At 39.1% G+C, this 19,789-nt stretch overlaps 1 protein-coding gene across 1 annotated transcript in view; it reads right to left on the bottom strand.

The window, feature by feature from the left end:
- LOC139442108 (neuroendocrine convertase 2-like) overlaps positions 1-11,499 on the bottom strand; it is a 55,468-nt gene extending 43,969 nt beyond the window's left edge. Inside the window, exon 1 of the mRNA XM_071222909.1 lies at positions 11,046-11,499. Coding sequence (XP_071079010.1) covers positions 11,046-11,243 — 198 coding nt within the window. The 5' untranslated portion in view covers positions 11,244-11,499. The remainder of the gene's footprint in view (positions 1-11,045) is intronic.
- Between the last annotated feature and the right edge of the window lie 8,290 nt (positions 11,500-19,789).

The raw sequence follows: 19,789 nt of genomic DNA, 5'->3' as shown, positions 1-19,789 counted from the left end.
GCTAGTATAATAAAACTGTATAGAGCTAGTATAAAGAAACTGTATAGAGAGCTGGTATAATAAAACTTTATAGAGAGCTAGTATAAAGAAATGTATGGAGAGCTGGTATAATAAAACTTTATAGAGAGCTAGTATCAAGAAACTGTTTAGACGGCTGGTATGGTTTAGAGAGCTGGTATAAAGAAATGGTATAGAGAGCTGGTATAATTAACCTGCACAGAGGGCTGTTATAAAGACGTTTAAGATGCTAATGATACAGAAGACTGTTAAACTCCAAAACTAATTTCTCCTCAAAGCCATTGATTCGATTACTAAAACCACGGGAGATAAGATTTAAAATGAGCTCAAATAAACAGAGCTCAGATAAAACCAGCTAATCCCATATCATCTGAATCACGATAATGAAGAATCATATCTAATGTTGGATTGAATGTGAAATCAATAGCTATAAATAATATGCAATTTTTATACATTTTTATACATTTACTTTATCGTCAAATATGTCCACATCAACATAAGATATGTATATAAAAAATATATTAGGCTGTTCTATTATTCCGACACACGTATATGTACAAATGTTTGGACATGTTGAAATGTTGTCTCGTCATTTGATAAGCTGGAATAGTTTATACTTCAGCAAAGCTTTAACGCATATGTTTTTACATGTCACAGGCTAAACGGATACATAGTTGCTAGGATACAGATGACTGTAGAAGTCAGTGGATAAAAATATGACATCTATAATGGTTTCGAATAAAGAGGTTTCAGAAATATGTAAGGTGCAGGGTACGGGGGTATTTATTGGAGACAAAGTATATTTTTACACTGTAACACACACTAGAACACTTTATAACACATGTATACACATTCGCAGATTAAACTTGGTGACCTTTTATTAGCCAGTAATTAATTAGTAGTCAGAATGTCGAGTCACGGTCAAGGCTGTTGGCCTCTACATACCCGACAAACGTCTTTTTAAGGCATGACTTACCCTTCACTCTAGGTTCTCGTAATCGATTATTATTATTAGTAGTAGTATTATTATTATTATTATTATTATTGAAAATGCCGCAAAGTTTGGGTTTGGGTGATCCTGGCACAGTCAGGCTGGTTAGGCTCATCATCAGCTATCCTGTTACGTCAAATCTGCTCTGAGGTTACCCTGCAAGGTCTGGTGAAGCACGGATTTGATGTTCAGTACCATATGACGGATATACATTCTGACCTTTCCTTCAAAATGCTATAAACATATGCAGTCTGTGGCTGAATGTACGACAACGCACGCTATCCAAGCATCGATGAACTGGACACCATAGCTATATAGAGTCGCCCCCGCGCGGACGTGGTTGGGGATGATGATGTGTAATAGACTTGCTGTTCGACGTGACTAAGTTTCAGCTGAAGGAATGCCACCACTCAGATCTCAATTACAACATCTCCGGTCGAGGTAATTGTATTATACAACTGCCTGTTTCTGCTATCTTCGATTGGTTAAGTCGCTGAGGACATTAAGAACCGGTCACAAAGAGAGACGAGTTGCATTGTAGTGTACATCTTCCCGCGGTAAGGAGTTACCTGACTTTAAAAGTTCAGTTTCCCCCCTTGCCGAACCAGACTGGAATTGTGAAGTAATATTTTGGCTGGACTAACGAGTCTATGCGTGGTCCATGGGTATTCTTCAGTTTTGGGGGTATTCGGAGGTCTGTCACAGATTCGTATCTGTAACACATTCACATCCCTGTCATACATTCTTATCTGTCACATATTCGTATCTGTCAAGTATTCATATCCTGTCACACGGTCGTACCTGACACTTATTCATATCTCAGTCGGGGCAGCCTTGTGGTTAAAGCGTTCGCTCGTCACGCCGAAGACCCGGGTTCGATTCCCCAGATGGGTACAATGTGTGAAGCCCATTTCTGGTGTCCCCCGCAATGATATTGCTGGAATATTGCTTAAAGCGGCGTAAAACAATACTTACACACTCACTCATATTTCTGCCACATATTCGTATCGCTAATACATATTCGTATCTTTGACACCTATTCGTATCTGTTTCATATGTGTATCTCTGTTATATATCCGAATTTCTGACACATAGTCGAATGTCTGTCACATATATGTATTTCTGACACATACTGATATGTCTGGTACATATATGTATTTCTGGCACATATTGATATGTCTGGTACATATATGTATTTCTGGCACATACTGATATGTCTGGTACATATATTTATTTCTGGCACATACTGATATGTCTGGTACATATATGTATTCCTGGCACATACTGATATGTCTGGTACATATATGTATTCCTGGCACATACTGATATGATTGGTACATATATGTATTTCTGGCACATACTGATATGTCTGGTACATATATGTATTTCTGACACATACTGATATGTCTGGTACATATATGTATTTCTGGCACATATTGATATGTCTGGTACATATATTTATTTCTGACACATACTGATATGTCTGGTACATATATTTATTTCTGGCACATACTGATATGTCTGGTACATATATGTATTCCTGGCACATACTGATATGTCTGGTACATATATGTATTTCTGGCACATATTGATATGTCTGGTACATATATGTATTACTGGCACATACTGATATGTCTGGTACATATATGTATTTCTGACACATACTGATATGTCTGGTACATATATGTATTTCTGACACATACTGATATGTCTGGTACATATATTTATTTCTGGCACATATTGATATGTCTGGTACATATATGTATTCCTGGCACATACTGATATGTCTGGTACATATATGTATTTCTGGCACATACTGATATGTCTGGTACATATATGTATTTCTGGCACATACTGATATGTCTGGTACATATATGTATTTCTGACACATACTGATATGTCTGGTACATATATGTATTTCTGGTACATATATGTATTTCTGGCACATACTGATATGTCTGGTACATATATGTATTTCTGTCACATATTGATATGTCTGGTACATATATGTATTTCTGGCACATACTGATATGTCTGGTACATATATGTATTTCTGGCACATATTGATATGTCTGGTACATATATGTATTTCTGGTACATATTAATATGTCTGGTACATATATGTATTTCTGTCACATATTGATATGTCTGGTACATATATGTATTTCTGGCACATATTGATATGTCTGGTACATATATGTATTTCTGGCACATATTGATGTGTCTGGTACATATATGTATTTCTGGTACATATTGATATGTCTGGTACATATATGTATTTCTGTCACATATTGATATGTCTGGTACATATATGTATTTCTGGCACATATTGATATGTCTGGTACATATATGTATTTCTGGTACATACTGATATGTCTGGTACATATATGTATTTCTGACACATACTGATATGTCTGGTACATATATGTATTTCTGACACATACTGATATGTCTGGTACATATATGTATTTCTGGTACATATATGTATTTCTGTCACATATTGATATGTCTGGTACATATATGTATTTCTGGTACATACTGATATGTCTGGTACATATATGTATTTCTGGCACATACTGATATGTCTGGCACATATAAAGAGGTTATAACGCGAGTGTGTTTGGGGGTGGAGAATATACTGTATTAGGAATAAACACTGCATTGTGCGAGCCTTTATCATATAATGTCATTCTTAAATTCTGTGCCCGAAAATCACTTCCCATCCCTCACAAACATTACCTAAACATTGCAAGTTTTCCTGGAATGTGCGCATTAATATATATTACGTCACAGGGTAAGTGATGTGTCGGACAGTGACAGAAGCCGATATAGTTTCAACTGTAACCAGTTTTTCATACGGTGGAGTAACTACATATATGCAACACAACAGTTGCCAACACAAATTGAATTTACTTGACTTTCGCGGCAATCCATCGGTCTGTCCGACAGAGTAGCTGCCCTTTATCAAAGGGAAGCTACTCTAACCCTAATCTATGAGACGTCACGGCCACAGTCAGACGTTGTTGACAGTCGGCCTGTCCTGTCATAACGTTACGAAGTGCAGTCAGATGTACACCCGGCGTCAAAACGAAACACGGTAACCATTCGAACATATTTCGGCCAAATCCATCTGTTTTAATTTGTGGAAAAGCTTTCAAGCCACTGAGGTCTACAAGCACAGATATGGCTACTGATCCCGCTTGGCTACTGCCAGTAGTGCCCTAGCAAAATTGTTTCGCAATTTATATCTCCAAAGTTGCCCAAACTTGTAAAATGTTTTAGCCACGTCGCAGTTGGACACTGATTTTCAGTATATTAGACCATTCTTTTGATAATGATAGCAATTATCCCAGTAGTTTTCCAGATTTTCACACATTATCAAACAGGATGCATGAAAGTTTTATTACACCAGTTACAAAATACTCCTTTTTTTTACCATTGTACATGGATGCTTTCCATTAGGTGTCACAATATCCACTGTGAGCGGGGTATATGCCCCAAATCAATATCAAAATATGAATATGATAGCTAATTCGCTGTGGGTGTGGAATATCGACTACCATCTAATTAAAAGCTACCGACGTGTATTATCAATGACTAGATGACACTCCTCAAGTGAACACCAGCCGCAGGGATGTCAATAGTCTTGGACTAAACATAGCGTTATCAGTACTGATCTAACGCTGTAAGAGGAAGCAGGTGGCCGCCAGAGGCTGCAATGGAGGAGGTTACACCTACGTTGTCGACGGGATTAGCACTGGTGACTTTAATATAGAAACAAGTTAATTACAAGGTGGTTATAAATAGAAAACATCACATCCCTGTACGCCAATGCAATGGTAGGAACACATGCTTGTACATGGTTATCTTTGTTACTGTAATTGTATATAATTTGAATGGATATAGTCAATAGGATGGTATTGATTCAGTGGCAATTTAGATAGTGACCCGATTACGTTTGGTGTTATTTCGTAACAATGAATTTTCACCTGCTCTTGGTTGTTGGATAATGTCTTGTTTTTTGGGCTGTGGCTGGTGAGGTGTTGTGTGGTAGGGTGGGGTGGTGCTGTGATTTTATCGATACTTCAGGCTGTTGAAAAAAAGAATTGCCTGCCACATATTTACATTGTTGCAAGGAGTTTTTCTTAAAAGATATCCAAGCTGTCCCAACCCCCAACCCCAGCCCCCCAGCCCCCCAGTATAACAAATGGTCGGTCTCTAAACGCCTAAGACCTGCATCAAATTTCCTGCCTTCAAACTGACACGCCGTGATATAACTCACAGGGAGTTAGCTCTGCTGATGCCAAACCATACATTGGTAGGTAGCAACTACAATTTCCTCGATGGACAGTGATTTCACCCAAGCATATGAAGCATGGTTTAGACACGTTTTTAGCGCTTTTAATTAATATTCCAGCTAAATCGAACCATACCATCATCGTTGAACTATTTATATACACTACGTCAACATTCAACAAAAAATTCTATATTTTTATCTTTACTTTTGATGTCTTCTGGTGCGATAACGACGAACAAAAACCCGGTAATGTTCAGAGTGAAAACGACATCATAAAATCATAATAGGGAATTTTTGTGTCAATTTTAGCCTTGTTAGGCTATTTTAGGTTGTGTATCAATATATAACAATTGTGTGATGAATATATTATGAGATATCTAAGAAAACAGACACTTCACGAGTTGAGGGTGGTTGGTTTAACACTGTAATGGTTGTTGCACTTTCCGAACAGGAACGGCACAGGAAACTCTGCTCACGACACTGTAACCACTGAATTAGTTCTTAGTGATGTCAACCAACATTTCAAGTAAGATCTAAATAAGTTTTATTACTCTTAATCATTTGAAATATGATCGAAAATCAATGGAAGAGTGAGTGAGTATGGTTTTACGCGGCTTTTAGCAATATTCCACCAATATCACGGCGGGGGACACCAGAAATGGGATTCACACATTGTACCCGTGTCGGGAATCGAACGCGGGTCTTCGGCGTGACGAGCGAACGCTTTAACCACAAGACTACCCGACCGCCCCTTTAACAATATGAAGAAACATGAATCGAAATAAAACATTGAACGAACGAATGAAAAACAAATGAACCAGAACGCCATTAAAAAGAACCAAATAGATAAATAAACAGTCCAACCGCTGACATCTTGTATTAAGGTGAGTGAGTGAGTGAGTGAGTTGGGTTTAACGCCGCTTTTAACAGTATTCCAGTTACATCACGGCGTGTCAGCTTAATGTGGGATGAAAGCCCGAAGTGATGCAGGTATCAGACATTTACCACTTCGGTGAAACCCACGAGCACGGGTATGGTGCTGACAAACTTAGAAACATAATTTGGGCGAACCGGGATTCGAACCCACAATCATAGATTTCTGGCGTGTCCAAGGGATTAAGTATTAAGTATTAAGTATGCATAGCGGAATATACAATGTAGGATATGAAATCATAAGATCGTCAAACAGCATCGCCATCCTTCAATGGCCCAAGTGTTTGGCAACAAGGCTTGGGATAAACACAAGGATAGCGATATTCCAGACTCCGTGGTAATAGCGGGCAATTTACTGTGTTTGTCCGTTGAGGGTATGGCCTGTTTGTGCATAACAAGTAGTTGACAGACAAACGTCATATTTACATAGTGGCCGTTGGAGACAAAGGGCTAATCATATCTGCCCATACATAATAGCATATACACAGCGGTTGCCTGGCAACAAATCAAGCTAGTTTTCATCTCAAAATGTTACATAATAATTGCCGTGGTTGTGTAATTTGACAGTTTTTATTTACATGGAAATATGAACTTAAACGCATTTTCGAGTATGCGAATCGTTAATTTCCTATTTCATTTTAGCATATCGTATATTTGACGTGGTGTTTGAATATGTAGAATTATTAATAGATGAATGTTTACTACGGTAAAAGGATACAAGGTAATGGAACTTCAGACTTAAAAGCTTATTTTTTTCTTACATATTGATTTACACTTTTAGAGAGTACATGAAAATGTTTGTGCTTGTTAACACCTACATCTGACGGGAGAAATGTGAATAGCCTATAACTAATCGGAAAAGCTGAACAATGTACAGCTGACGGAAGAAATGTGAATAGCCTACAACTAATAGGAAAATCTGAACAACGTACAGCTGACGGGAGAAATGTGAATAGCCTACAACTAATAGGAAAATCTGAACAACGTACAGCTGACGGGAGAAATGTGAATAGCCTATAACTAATAGGAAAATCTGAAAAACGTATAGCTGACGGGAGAAACGTGAATAGCCTACAACTAACAGGAACATCTGAACAACGTACAGCTGACGGGAGAAATGTGAATAGCCTACAACTTACAGGAACATCTGAACAACGTACAGCTGACGGGAGAAATGTGAATAGCCTATAACAAATAGGAAAATCCGAACAACGTACAGCTGACGGGAGAAATGTGAATAGCCTGCTGACGGGAGAAATGTGAATATCAAACTGCTTGTAGGAGAAATGTGAATAGCGTACTGTTGATGGGAGATATGTGAACAGCCTACACCTAATAGGAAAATCTGAACAACGTACAGCTGACGGGAGAAATGTGAATAGCCTACAACTAATAGGAACATATGAACAACGTACAGCTGACGGGAGAAATGTGAATAGCCTACAACTAATAGGAACATCTGAACAACGTACAGCTGACGGGAGAAATGTGAACAGCCTACACCTAATAGGAAAATCTGAACAACGTACAGCTGACGGGAGAAATGTGAATAGCCTACAACTAATAGGAACATCTGAACAACGTACAGCTGACGGGAGAAATGTGAATAGCCTACACCTAATAGGAAAATCTGAACAACGTACAGCTGACGGGAGAAATGTGAATAACCTGTTGACGGTAGAAATGTGAATATCAAACTACTGGTAGGAGAAATGTAAAAAGCGTACTGTTGAAGGGAGATGTGAACAGCCGGCTGCTGAGGGGAGATATGTGAACAGCCGGCTGCTGAGGGGAGATATGTGAAAGTCGCTCATGTCAGGATACCTACCACTGAATAGATCTGAGGGAACTGACTGAGATAACCAATTATTAGTAGAATATGGTGTCAATATGGTGAAACCTCTTAAAAGAAAAGTCAATAATATCTCAAAAGGGTTGATGCCAATGAAAACTAATAATTCACATTGGTAGATAGTGAAGCGATACATTGAAATGTGTATCTAGAATGTAATAGCCAAAATGTCGTGAAGAGTTGATGTAACAATTTAAGCTTTCCTATGGGTATATAATAGAAATATTTTGAATTTGACCAAAAGAGAAATTTGAATTTACAATGTCAAAGTGGGCAATAACATTATGTCGATAATCTAATCTTTTATTTAAAAGTGAAACAAGAATATTTCGATCGTTGATAAAACAGAAATTAAAAAATTACTTTTGTTTTGCCAGTTAAAGAAAGAAACATATATGTTATTCATTGCTGTCCTGTTTGAGACTGAGAGAGAGAATATTTTTAACTTTTGTAAAAAAGAAATATAATGTGACTTCGTTTGTGTAGGAACGCTTTTTCTTCTCTGTACTTATCTTGGGATTAAATTGATATCTTATCACGGCATCTGTTTACAGGTGTATATATGATAATACCCTCATACATGGTGGATATCTCATTACACACGCACAACTGTAGTACATAAACGATACAGATACTGTTATGAGACGTGACGCACCCAACACCCGACATTGCATCATATATATTTAAATGTAAGAAGCTAGCAAGGCCGTTGCACCTGATATCCCATTGAAACGACAGTGGAACCTCGTTAATCTGGAACCCGCTTATGCGGAAACAAACTGGGATTGGAATGATCGCTGCCCTGAACGCTTACTTATATACAAAGAATAAAGCTAAGAGCAGCTGATAATATATTTTCTTATAAACAGTCAGTTTTAGAAATCACATGCTGTATTAATTTTCTGATGAAATTCATTTGTTTTTGTTCACAATGTAACACGCTGAACTGTTACCCGAATGTTTAGTAAATGCTCTATTGCAATAGTTAATTCGTTGGTTATTCTAGTGGAAGTATTTATTGGGAATTCTAGAAAATGGAAAAACGGGGTTCACTGTATGATATATATTAGGTGATCGACACTGCTACACATGGTAGCAACAAGCTGACCGACAAAGACGTTTAAGCTAACAAATCCATGGACACACCACGTATTGTTATGAATGATAGTATACTAAGTATAGGCTTTAAAATATAATATGACAAATCCCTTAGACGTGTTAAATGCATATAAAACGGGAATAGACAAAGAAACTTCAATCTCTATTAAGAGGGTCATCAATTAATGCATAGTTCGATACTTTTTAATAACAGTTTAACGTAATTAAATGTGGGAATAGGATAATATGCTATACTGCCGGGCTAAAGTAAAGAATACACCCATGTTTGATTGTGGCTAAAATGAAAGAAACATGAACTTATTATTCGATGGCGATGAATTTGACGCGGGTATCATACTTGCGTTTTGGACTTACTTTTTCAGTGTTTCGGTGATTGTTTTCAGATTAGTAACGTAATGATAATATTTACTTTCTTTTCCCGACAGTTTAGGTAAAATGGATTGTTTCTAGTTTTCTGAAGGGTGCTGACACCGGTTTTATATTAAACACTAACTGAACCGATTTAAGGGTCTATAATATTACTATGCATTTATCAGGAAACATGGCTCTGACGTTGTGTGTATGCCTATCCTGTCTCACTGCCTTTCGAAAGACCTGGATAAAACAAGGACTGACCTGCTCGGAGTCAGTATACAGTGTCTGAGTATGGAATCTATGTTTAACTGCTGTGTGTAATTTCAGTTTTCCAGCACTATTAAACCGGACTAGTACTGGTATTAACACGATGCAATATAACTGCAATAATGTCTAACGCGGCGTTAACGTTAACCCCATCTCACCTCACGTCCTCGTTAAACTAGGTCTCCCGCTATTGACTATTGTTATATGTTTGATTATTATTAAAAATATAAAGTTGTCTGAAGTGCCTACAGATTAATAGATAAATATCTACAATGGTTTGATTATTTCATTCAGAAGTCTGCTATTATTTCATATTCCAAGCTCATGTACATCACAAGAAAACACCGGTTCACATTATTTACAAGAAAACGAAATCCCTATGATCACTAAGATTGGTTCATGAGAGTTGGGAAGAAGTTCTGATTGACTTGGTGGAAAAATGTCTGCGAGAGACGAAAGCACTGTCAACGTCACGTTTTCTGCGATGTGTATTTACTGTTAGTTAAGACATGCCGTGTTTGATGCTAATGTAGGTTTATACAGCCGGTCCCTAAGTGTGAAAACATCAATAAGAACAGATGGCCGTCGAATATAGTGCCATAATCGAAACTGACGATTGCGCCTGATGACGTACCTGGAACACAATATCTGTAAGTGCTAATTGTCAAACGGTTTCGTTTCCATGACAACTATATAATTGATTATCACCAGTTATGACACCCCTTTGTTACCTACGCCAATGGGTTCTATGGGCGCTATGTGTGACGTTGTCAAAACGAGCTCGCAATTGCTGAGATGAAACGCTGAAGCTTAGTGAATAATATATAAGCAAGATGTTCGATCCTGACATCTATATTTTCTATTATTCAAGAGAAAATGACGATTTGACAACACAAATATCATGATGCAAAAATACACTAAAATGTCATCCAAACAATATCAATATGAAGGTAAATCGGTTCCTCATAGATTAGGTTTGAAGTTTGTTGACATCATGAAATAAACCTATTTAATCATTTTTACACATTTGTAGATCACGATTTCTGAAATAACAGGAATGGTAGATATACGCCTGCGCGTATCAACCAAGCTACGACAAGCTTTGAATGGGCACTGTTGGCCGTGCAAACCCTCATCGACCACAATACCCATCAGTGACCATCGCGATGGCCAAGGGACTAAAAAAGAAATTCCCTGGAACCACAGTTACCTACCGGAGACACATAGGTAAATCCTGTTCTCTTTGCTACATCTCTGGCGACCCTTGCTCCTCCAGGGGCCTCAAGCTCCACTAACCAGGAGTTAGTAAGCACTTCTATCTCCTTACATACGACCAGCTCGGGAAGGACTAGAGCCAATGTTACCAATATTCCCAGAAATCGTCTAGTTCTCCATGACTGAAAATTAACCATTTCAAACAGTACGCCCTCAATTCCGGTTTCTCCTTTTCTGTTTCCAGCAACAATCTTCAGGTGTTGTTTTCGATGTTTCTACTTCAATATCTGATGTTCCTTTCCCCTGCTTGAATCCCCGACCTGGTCGTTCTTGGCAAAAAGCACCTAATAAAATATTCGCTTGCCTTCGCGCGGTGATGGCGCGCAATCGATAACAATTTCTGGTCACGTGGTCGTTTGACGTCACATCCTAGGAAACGGCGGCCATAATGGCAGATCGATCGGGATTATTGGGAAAATTCCGCGAACAACAGAACGCCGCTTGACACTATAGAGGCACGTCGAAGATGGGTCTGGGCTTCAGATTGATGGACCTACGCGTATGCCTCCTCGTTTCGTGTCGTCCTTCTTCAAGGACCTCCCTGCTTATGGCTGACACTGCGCTTCCTCGAGACCGAGTACATCATGCAATTTCCCAGCATATACAACGTTCTTTGCCTATAATGCTCCTCACCTAAGAATGCTTTTAATCGATTTCAATAGTAATTAAATTTGGCACGGAAGTCTTGTGCGTGAATGATTGCCGCCCGGGGCAAATGACTATATCTTGCCCGTTGAAGTAACACTAAAAAGCCCAGACAATACGACAGAGATTTGATAAAACCCTAATCTTCGATATAAAGCCATCACCACTAGTACGTTTAGACAGCATTTCCGTGTTGTAAGGCTTTACCATATTTGTTAAAGGGATAATTAACTTTTTTTTATCATCATTCAAAGTGGCTGTGAATTTCTGAGAACAATATAAACCTCCAGTCGGATGTACACTACACATATGAATAGTATTAAATTGCTTAAAAAATGCTTTGGAAAAAGACAGGGATAATTTCCCCCGAGCAAAGTCTGTTTTGTTTATCTCGAGATTACTCGCTTTAAGAAACGTGTGTACGCATGACCAACCTCAAATCGTTATTCACAATCACAAATGTATCTCGCCTGAGGAAGATATGGGACTGTTGGTACATTCAGAGTAAACGTCTTGGTAATGCCTCTCATTTTTGCTAAAAAGAGGCATTATCAAGTTAAACTAAGTCATTTCATTTATCAAAATACATCATATATTAAATTTGACAAAGACTGAAATGGAGATTGTTAAGTTCGTTTTCTAATACGGTAAACTACGTTTATAACGAACACGCTTATAACGAACTGACGGATATAAATAACTGTCTTTTTTGCTCCCGGCAATTTGCTGTACACATACTGTATGTATATATAATGTATGTTTATTACGAACTATCCATATAACGAACTAGAATTAGAGCTCCCTTTGAGTTCGTTATATCCGTTGTTTACTGTAGTTAATTAAATAATTTTTTGATAAATATAAATTTGTTTAGGCATCAGGTTGTCATTTGTCAAATGCATAAACCTTCCTGTTCGTGACCCAACGACCTTCTTTTTTGTAACATTAAAAAAGATATTAGTGTCAGTCGTTATCGACTTTGTGACTTTTGCAACCCAGCTCTTTATATCCAACCAATGTCGCTCTGCATATCAGTCGGGACGCAGGTTCAAATTAATGTATCTCCTATACGTGGATAGCACTGCCATGTGCTGACTACGGCCACGGTTGTACTTAAAAGTGTCATCAAGTTGTAGCGTAAGTAGTATCGACCCGCCCTCCTCTGTGGGGCCTCTTGACAACAAAGCACCTTATCAATTAATCGTGACTTTACCAGGGACAAATGAGATTCGAGACAGTTATGACCAATTCGGCATATCACCTGGTGTTCAATGCCTCGGATACAGTTTCTGTTAAGGATTGGAGTATTTAATGAAACGATAGGGAAGATGCTTCATTAACTTGCTGTTGTCAGTCCTGAAAAAAATAAGTTAGGGATCATGACTAGCTGCGGGTATTTTTATAATGACATTGTCTGCTCAGTCTTCCCTACAAAAACATACCCCAAATTATGCATGATCCCAAATTTTTTTTGTTCAGTATATAAGCATAGGCGTTATATGTAATCAGTGACATATAGTACTTTTCCACCTGCTGCACGTGGTGTTATACCTTTTCGTTATTTAAACATCTACATGATGAGAGATGATTTCGATTTTCCCACCGTCACTTTCCCATCATGTCGAGCAATATACATTACTATCCTACAGTATGACCGCTACAGGGAGGTTTCAACATCTCTTGATTCACTGATACTTATTAATGACTTGGTTGACTACGTGGCCTTGACGACGTGGATCAATGCTCATGATACTGACCACTGGATTGTCTGGTCAGGACTCAGTTGTTTACAGGCCGCTGTCATACTGAAGGAGCACTTCTGAGTACGGCGTTAGACAACAAACAAACATTTATTTTATCATGAAACGTGTGTGGATGGTGGGTGCTTCTGACGGAGCAGGGCGGACATGTCTACCCTTTTCGCGAACACCTGGTGTCGTCACTGATTTTCAGTGATCCATCCATTATTGAACGAAATCCGATTATCGACATACCTGAAGCTTACGTGTAACATTCCTATGTAAATTAAACTGAAGTACCCAGTAAATGTAGTTACGCTGACCTTTAGGTTTCACAGCGGATTCTGTAATGAGGGACCAGTTTCATCATGGATCATATTATTTATCGATTCAAACAATAATATATAATTCTTCAACTAAATGCATAATTCAGTTCAGTGCATTAATACTTAAAGTTACATTCGTTGCCATTTCGCAAGCCTGTGATATACATAGATAAAGTCTCAAATGTCAGATTCATAATACGATAAGGATGGTTTAGCATTATATATATATATATATATATATATATATATATATATATATATATATACAGTAAACTACGGTTATAACGAACACGCTTATAACGAACTGACGGATATAACGAACTTACTTTTTGGTCCCGACTACTTGCTGTAGTCATGTTCGTAACTTATAACGAACTACGGTTATAACGAACTAAAATTAGTAGTCCCGTTGAGTTCGTTATAACCGTAGTTTACTGTATATATATATATATATCGCCCGTATACAAACATCCCTGCTCAATTGCGATTTATTGGTTCTTCGACCAGTGGATCCGTATGCATTCTAGTTATCATGCACACACTGAGCGTAATGACAACAGCATAATGACGTATCAATGTTGTTGATCCATTGGCAGAATAACAAGCGAGATACGATCTCCGCACCCCCGCTTGCAAGCCTGGCTTTTAGACCGCTCGCCCACTCCACCCCCTGTGGCACCTGAGTTAGGATAAGGTTATCATATGCAGGCTAGAACCATTGGAGTATCGTGATTCATTTCTTTCAAAGTATGTTAAACCCGTGAAGATCCGGGGTAGAATAGGTCTTCAGCCACCCATGCTGAGGCGACTGACGGGATCGGGTGGTCAGACTTGCTGACTTGGTTGATGCAGTGCATTGTATCCCAATTACGTTGATCGATGCTCATGTTATTAATCATTGGATTGTCTAGTCCAGACTCGATTATTTACAGATCGCCGTCTGTAGCTTGAATTTTGCTGAGTGCAGCGTTAAACAACAAACAATCAAACAAAACAAACAAAGTATGTTAGGCCAGTAAAGTATGTTGTTGCTTCTCATGAATTCTTTAAAATTGTGAGTAGGGAGGATGATTCTGTTACACTTTTACCTCTTTATTTGGTTAAAAATATCAAAATAAACTTTATTCTATTGGGGCCACGTGCCTAGCGACGTCCCCAGCGTCGTGCGACTCGTGGCCAGTCGTCTAAAGCGCCGCAATTCACTGTTCAATGTTGCGACACTTGGACATGTCAGGAAAAATATGATCGTGGGTTCGAATCGTGGGGACTAATATTTTTCTAGGTTTGGCGGCACCATACCTGTGCCCGTGGGTTTCACTGAAATATAACCGTCTTAGGCCAAAATGACTTCGGGCATTCTTCCCAAATCAAGCTAACACCGAAGAAATACTTAAAGCAGCGTTAAACCTACTCACTCACTCGCATACACATGAATGCTTGAACTGTTTATAGTCCTACAAGAAATCGCAATTACAGCGATTATGCTCCACGCTGATCCTAGGGTGGAGGGGGGGGGGGGGGGGGGGGGGGGGGGTGGTCAGCCAATTATTATAACTGTTTCAAATTGCAGACAGTTCGTTTGATGGGGGTCGTGTACTGCACGTGCACTTCATGCGAAGCGTGATATTGGCCTCTACCGTAACACACTCGGATATGAAAATACTGCAGCACGAGGACTGGGTGCAGCACGTGAGATTCATGTAAATAGTTGCATTTGGCAGCGTTCTCAGAAATAGAACAGTTTCGGCACATAAAGGTCCCGTTGTGCTACTATTCCACACAGACCACGAATCCCACGAATTAATAAATTTTAGAATTCGTAGTTGAATCGTAATCAGTTCGTGAAATTCTTAACTGATTCGCATATATTCGTAGTTAGTTCTTACAATTCTTGAGCTATCGGGAATTCGTGGCAAAAGTTTTGAGCTGTTCAAAGTTTTGGCCACGATCTCCCGATTCAAAAATATCGTAGTTAATTCGTAACAAATTCGTAATGCATTCTTAGGCATCGTAACTGAATCGTAATCGATTCATAGGCATTCGTAGGTATTCTTAACTAATTCGGGGACTCGTGAATTCGTGGCTTTACGACGAATCGGCTACGAATCTGTCATGAAGCCAACGAATACACGCCGAATCTATATTTAGGGAAAAATCCCCAAAATTTCAAGAATATTCACGAATTCATTTTTATTCGTACCTTATTCGTACATGCATTCGGCGTATTCTTAACTGATTCGTAACTGATTCCTAACTTTCGTGCAGTATTCGTAATAGCTTCTTGTAAATCGTAGTGAATTCTTGACAATATCCATGCGAATCCAGCCGAATCCCACGAATATTGGTAACTCTATCGTACCTGTATCGTAACTAAATCGTACAGCGTCACGAATTGAACCAGAATATTTGCTAAATTCCAAGAATCCTCACGAATCCTAAAATTTACAAACCGTGGCGATTCGTGGGATTCGTGGCCTGTGTGGAATAGTAGTATTAAACGAAATAAATGTTATCGGGACAGAGTCCTTACAACCAGACAATCTGCTCTCAGTCGCACCCTGCTTATGACGTCACAATGCGATCGCTGTTATTCGATCGGAGTGTAACATGGACGGACATCTGCGTTTAATTGCATCAAATGCATCGATCTTTAATCAACAACTGTACGTTTTCCGCATGCCGATTGTCCCACTACTCTAACAGGTCATTGATTGCACACTTCTGATTAGTCGTCAGCCGAATCCAATCTTGTATTGAAGCCTTACACAAGGGCTATTATCGTTCACATCTGGCATTATGTAAACCGAACACCACAGCCTTGACCAGCTGTCCGTCTAGTGTGATCACATTGTGTGTAGGAAGACTTGACTTCAATAGAGGTTTTTACACCCCGTACAGCGGATTTCATATTCCTGTCAGAACATAATAAATATATTACCAGATGTATTATCACCGCAAGACATTTTTCAGTCTTTGTCTTTTAATTCGCCACCCAGGAAACGTGTTGCCGACATCTTGATTACGACTTTGAACATTCAGAACAGCAGAACCGATGTTTCGAGTAATTTTTGCAGTAAAAACATACATCGTATCGCTTTAGGTGAACGAATAGAAGATAAGAGACGTGGTCAATGAAAATGTGAAAATCATAAGACATGATTTACCATTTCAATTGCATTTCCTGTTCTGCCTGGTATTGGTGTCATCTACTTTCGCCTTCAGTTTTATAAAAAAAGAAAGATATTATGCACCAGGGATTTATATCATGCAGATATGTTTTATATGCAGAGATTAAGATTACTATTGTATTTGTCGAGTAAATTAAACCTGAAATAGCTATCTGATGTACACACATTTTCATCCAGATTTGCCGGTGACAATATACCCAATAAGAAGATGTAAAGAACTAATGTTTTAATGGAATGATAAGAGGAAATTGTATCTGAAATTATTATCTTAGCAGGAATAATTTATTCCAATATTGAATCAGGTTAGCTGCAGCTTTTGATATATATAGATGAGTGAGTGAGTGAGTGAATGAGTATGGTTTTACGCCGCTTTTAGCAATATTCCGGCAATATCACGGTGGGGGACACCAGAAATGGGCAATACACATTGTACCCATGTCGGGAATCGAAGCCGGGTCTTCGGCGTGAGGAGCAAACGCTTTAACCCGACCGCCCCATATATTGATGAAAGAATAAGAATTAAACATAAAAGTAGCACATACATTGCCGGTTCTACTAGTATTTTACGCATGGAACAGTTTGGCGAGTCACCATTATAAGCTCACGGCTGTCTTTCTATTTCGTTGACATATAATAGTTAAACTATAACAAGTAAATGTATGGCATTATGATATATGTATTCTCTGTCAAGTACGGTTCGTTTCTAGGCGTCAATAACGTGTACGACTTGTCGCTTTGGTAATTACAACAACAACATTAAGCTGACTGATATGATGAAATACTGTTAAAAGCCTCCGTGGTCAGTTGGTAGAGTGTCAGGAGAGCTGAAGTTCGGTGGTTCGATCCCCGGTCATGTCATACCAAAAGACGTAAAAAAGTGGTACTTGTTGTTACCCTGCCCCTCGGCATTAAGAGACTAGAACAAGGACTGGTCGGCTCAATACTGAATGGGGTATTCATGTTAAACTGCGTTAAACTGGTATCCCAGTGGGGTAGAAATATGTAGAGTCTGGACTAGTACAAACAGCCACACACACACACACACACACACATACACACACACACACGTGCATATACTGCTACATAAACGCTATAATCGCGACGTTAAACCCAATGTTACTCACCTCACCTGGTTAGTCTCTGGCGTTGACGTTTTATATTTACTTGGACTGGGTCGATGTTTCTGCTGGTGGCCTAAAGTCCCCGAGTTTCAGTAGCATTTATCATTTATATAGTCAACTACACAAATGTTTGGCCTGTTACATCAAAACTGACCCGTGAAGATCCGGGGTAGAATAGGTCTCCAGCAACCCATGCTTTTCGTAACAGGCGACTAACGGGATCGGGTGATCAGGCTCGCTGACTTGGATGATGCATGTCATCGTATCCCAATTGCGTGGATCGATGTTCATGATGTCAATCACTGGATTGTCTGGTTCAGACTCGATTGTTTACAGTCCGCCGTCATATAGCTGGAATACTGCTGAGTGCGGCGTTAAACAACAAACCAACCACCAGATCCCGTTATTCTGCTCTTACGACAAGTATAGTCACCTTTTACGCCAAGCATGGGTTTTTAAAGACCTATTCTACCCCTGAATCTTCACGGGTCTCTGTATTGATAACATGTTTCTTTATTGATTACTGCTCTCATCGGTATATGAATGAAACATTTTCGATGAGATTTTAAATGTTAGTTCATTCACAAACACTCCCACTCCCAAAAACACTTTGCAGAGTACATGTACAATATACAATGTTTTGTTTGTTGGTTTGTTGTTTAACGCCACACTCAGATATATTCTAGCTATATGACGGTCTGTAAATAATCAAGACAAGACAATCCAGTGATTGACATCATGAGCATCGATCAACGCAGTTGGGATCGATGACATGCATCAACCAAGTCAGCGAGCCTGACCACCCGGTCCCGTTAGTCGCCTCTTACGACAAGATTAATACACAATGTACCACTGTGTGTAGTCTTAGGAGAAAACGAACTGATTGATCGCGTGAATATCCTTTGAAATGAAATCAAATGAGGCCCTCGTTAAGTTATCTACCCTAAAATACCTGTCTTAGCCGATCGATAGAATCTGCTCATCGAAAGCACATACTAGATTTACCACGGTAAATTTCACATCTTAAGGAAGGAAACTAACTCTTCACATTTGTTGCTCGACAGGATACTTCAAGTAAACCGCTAGGTCTCAAGAAAAGAATACACTCTTCAGAAATACGAACACCTGGTATCGCCACGGATTTTCTGTGTTAGATTCATGTGATATCACGACTATTTGCCTTCGACGCCCAAATGGAGTCTGTTTCGGCAGGTAACGGAGACTAATTATTCTCTTACGTTGATGTTTCACATTACAGTAAACTACGTTTATAACGAACACGCTTTTAACGAACTCACGGATATAACGAACTTATTCTTTAGTCACGGCCATTTGATGTATATGTCCAAGGGCGTACATTTCGTCCCTCGGATGGTAGCTCAGGGTGATGACGGAAGACAAAACTCAGGGGTGAAGTTTAGACGACAGCAGCCATATTTATTGTTGATAGTTGAAATGAGTCGAAAGGGTACATGTTGATAATAACGTGACAGAACGCACACCGGGACCGAGTGGCCAATCTTCCCGGGTGGGAGAACCGTTCTGTCACTTACACAAGTCGATATTCTGGCTGTCTCCAGGCTGTCTCCCTGACTGACCATGTCAGTCGGGTTTTGTAGAGCGGGGTATTACGTAACGTGTGGCAAGGTCATTGTCCCACGTGT

The sequence above is a fragment of the Haliotis cracherodii genome, unplaced genomic scaffold, assembly GCF_022045235.1.
Source record: "Haliotis cracherodii isolate W230 unplaced genomic scaffold, xgHalCrac1.p SCAF_5, whole genome shotgun sequence".
Taxonomy (NCBI): domain Eukaryota; kingdom Metazoa; phylum Mollusca; class Gastropoda; order Lepetellida; family Haliotidae; genus Haliotis; species Haliotis cracherodii.
The sequence above is the reverse complement of the archived record's forward strand: the minus strand, read 5'-3'. Positions and strand labels throughout refer to the sequence as shown.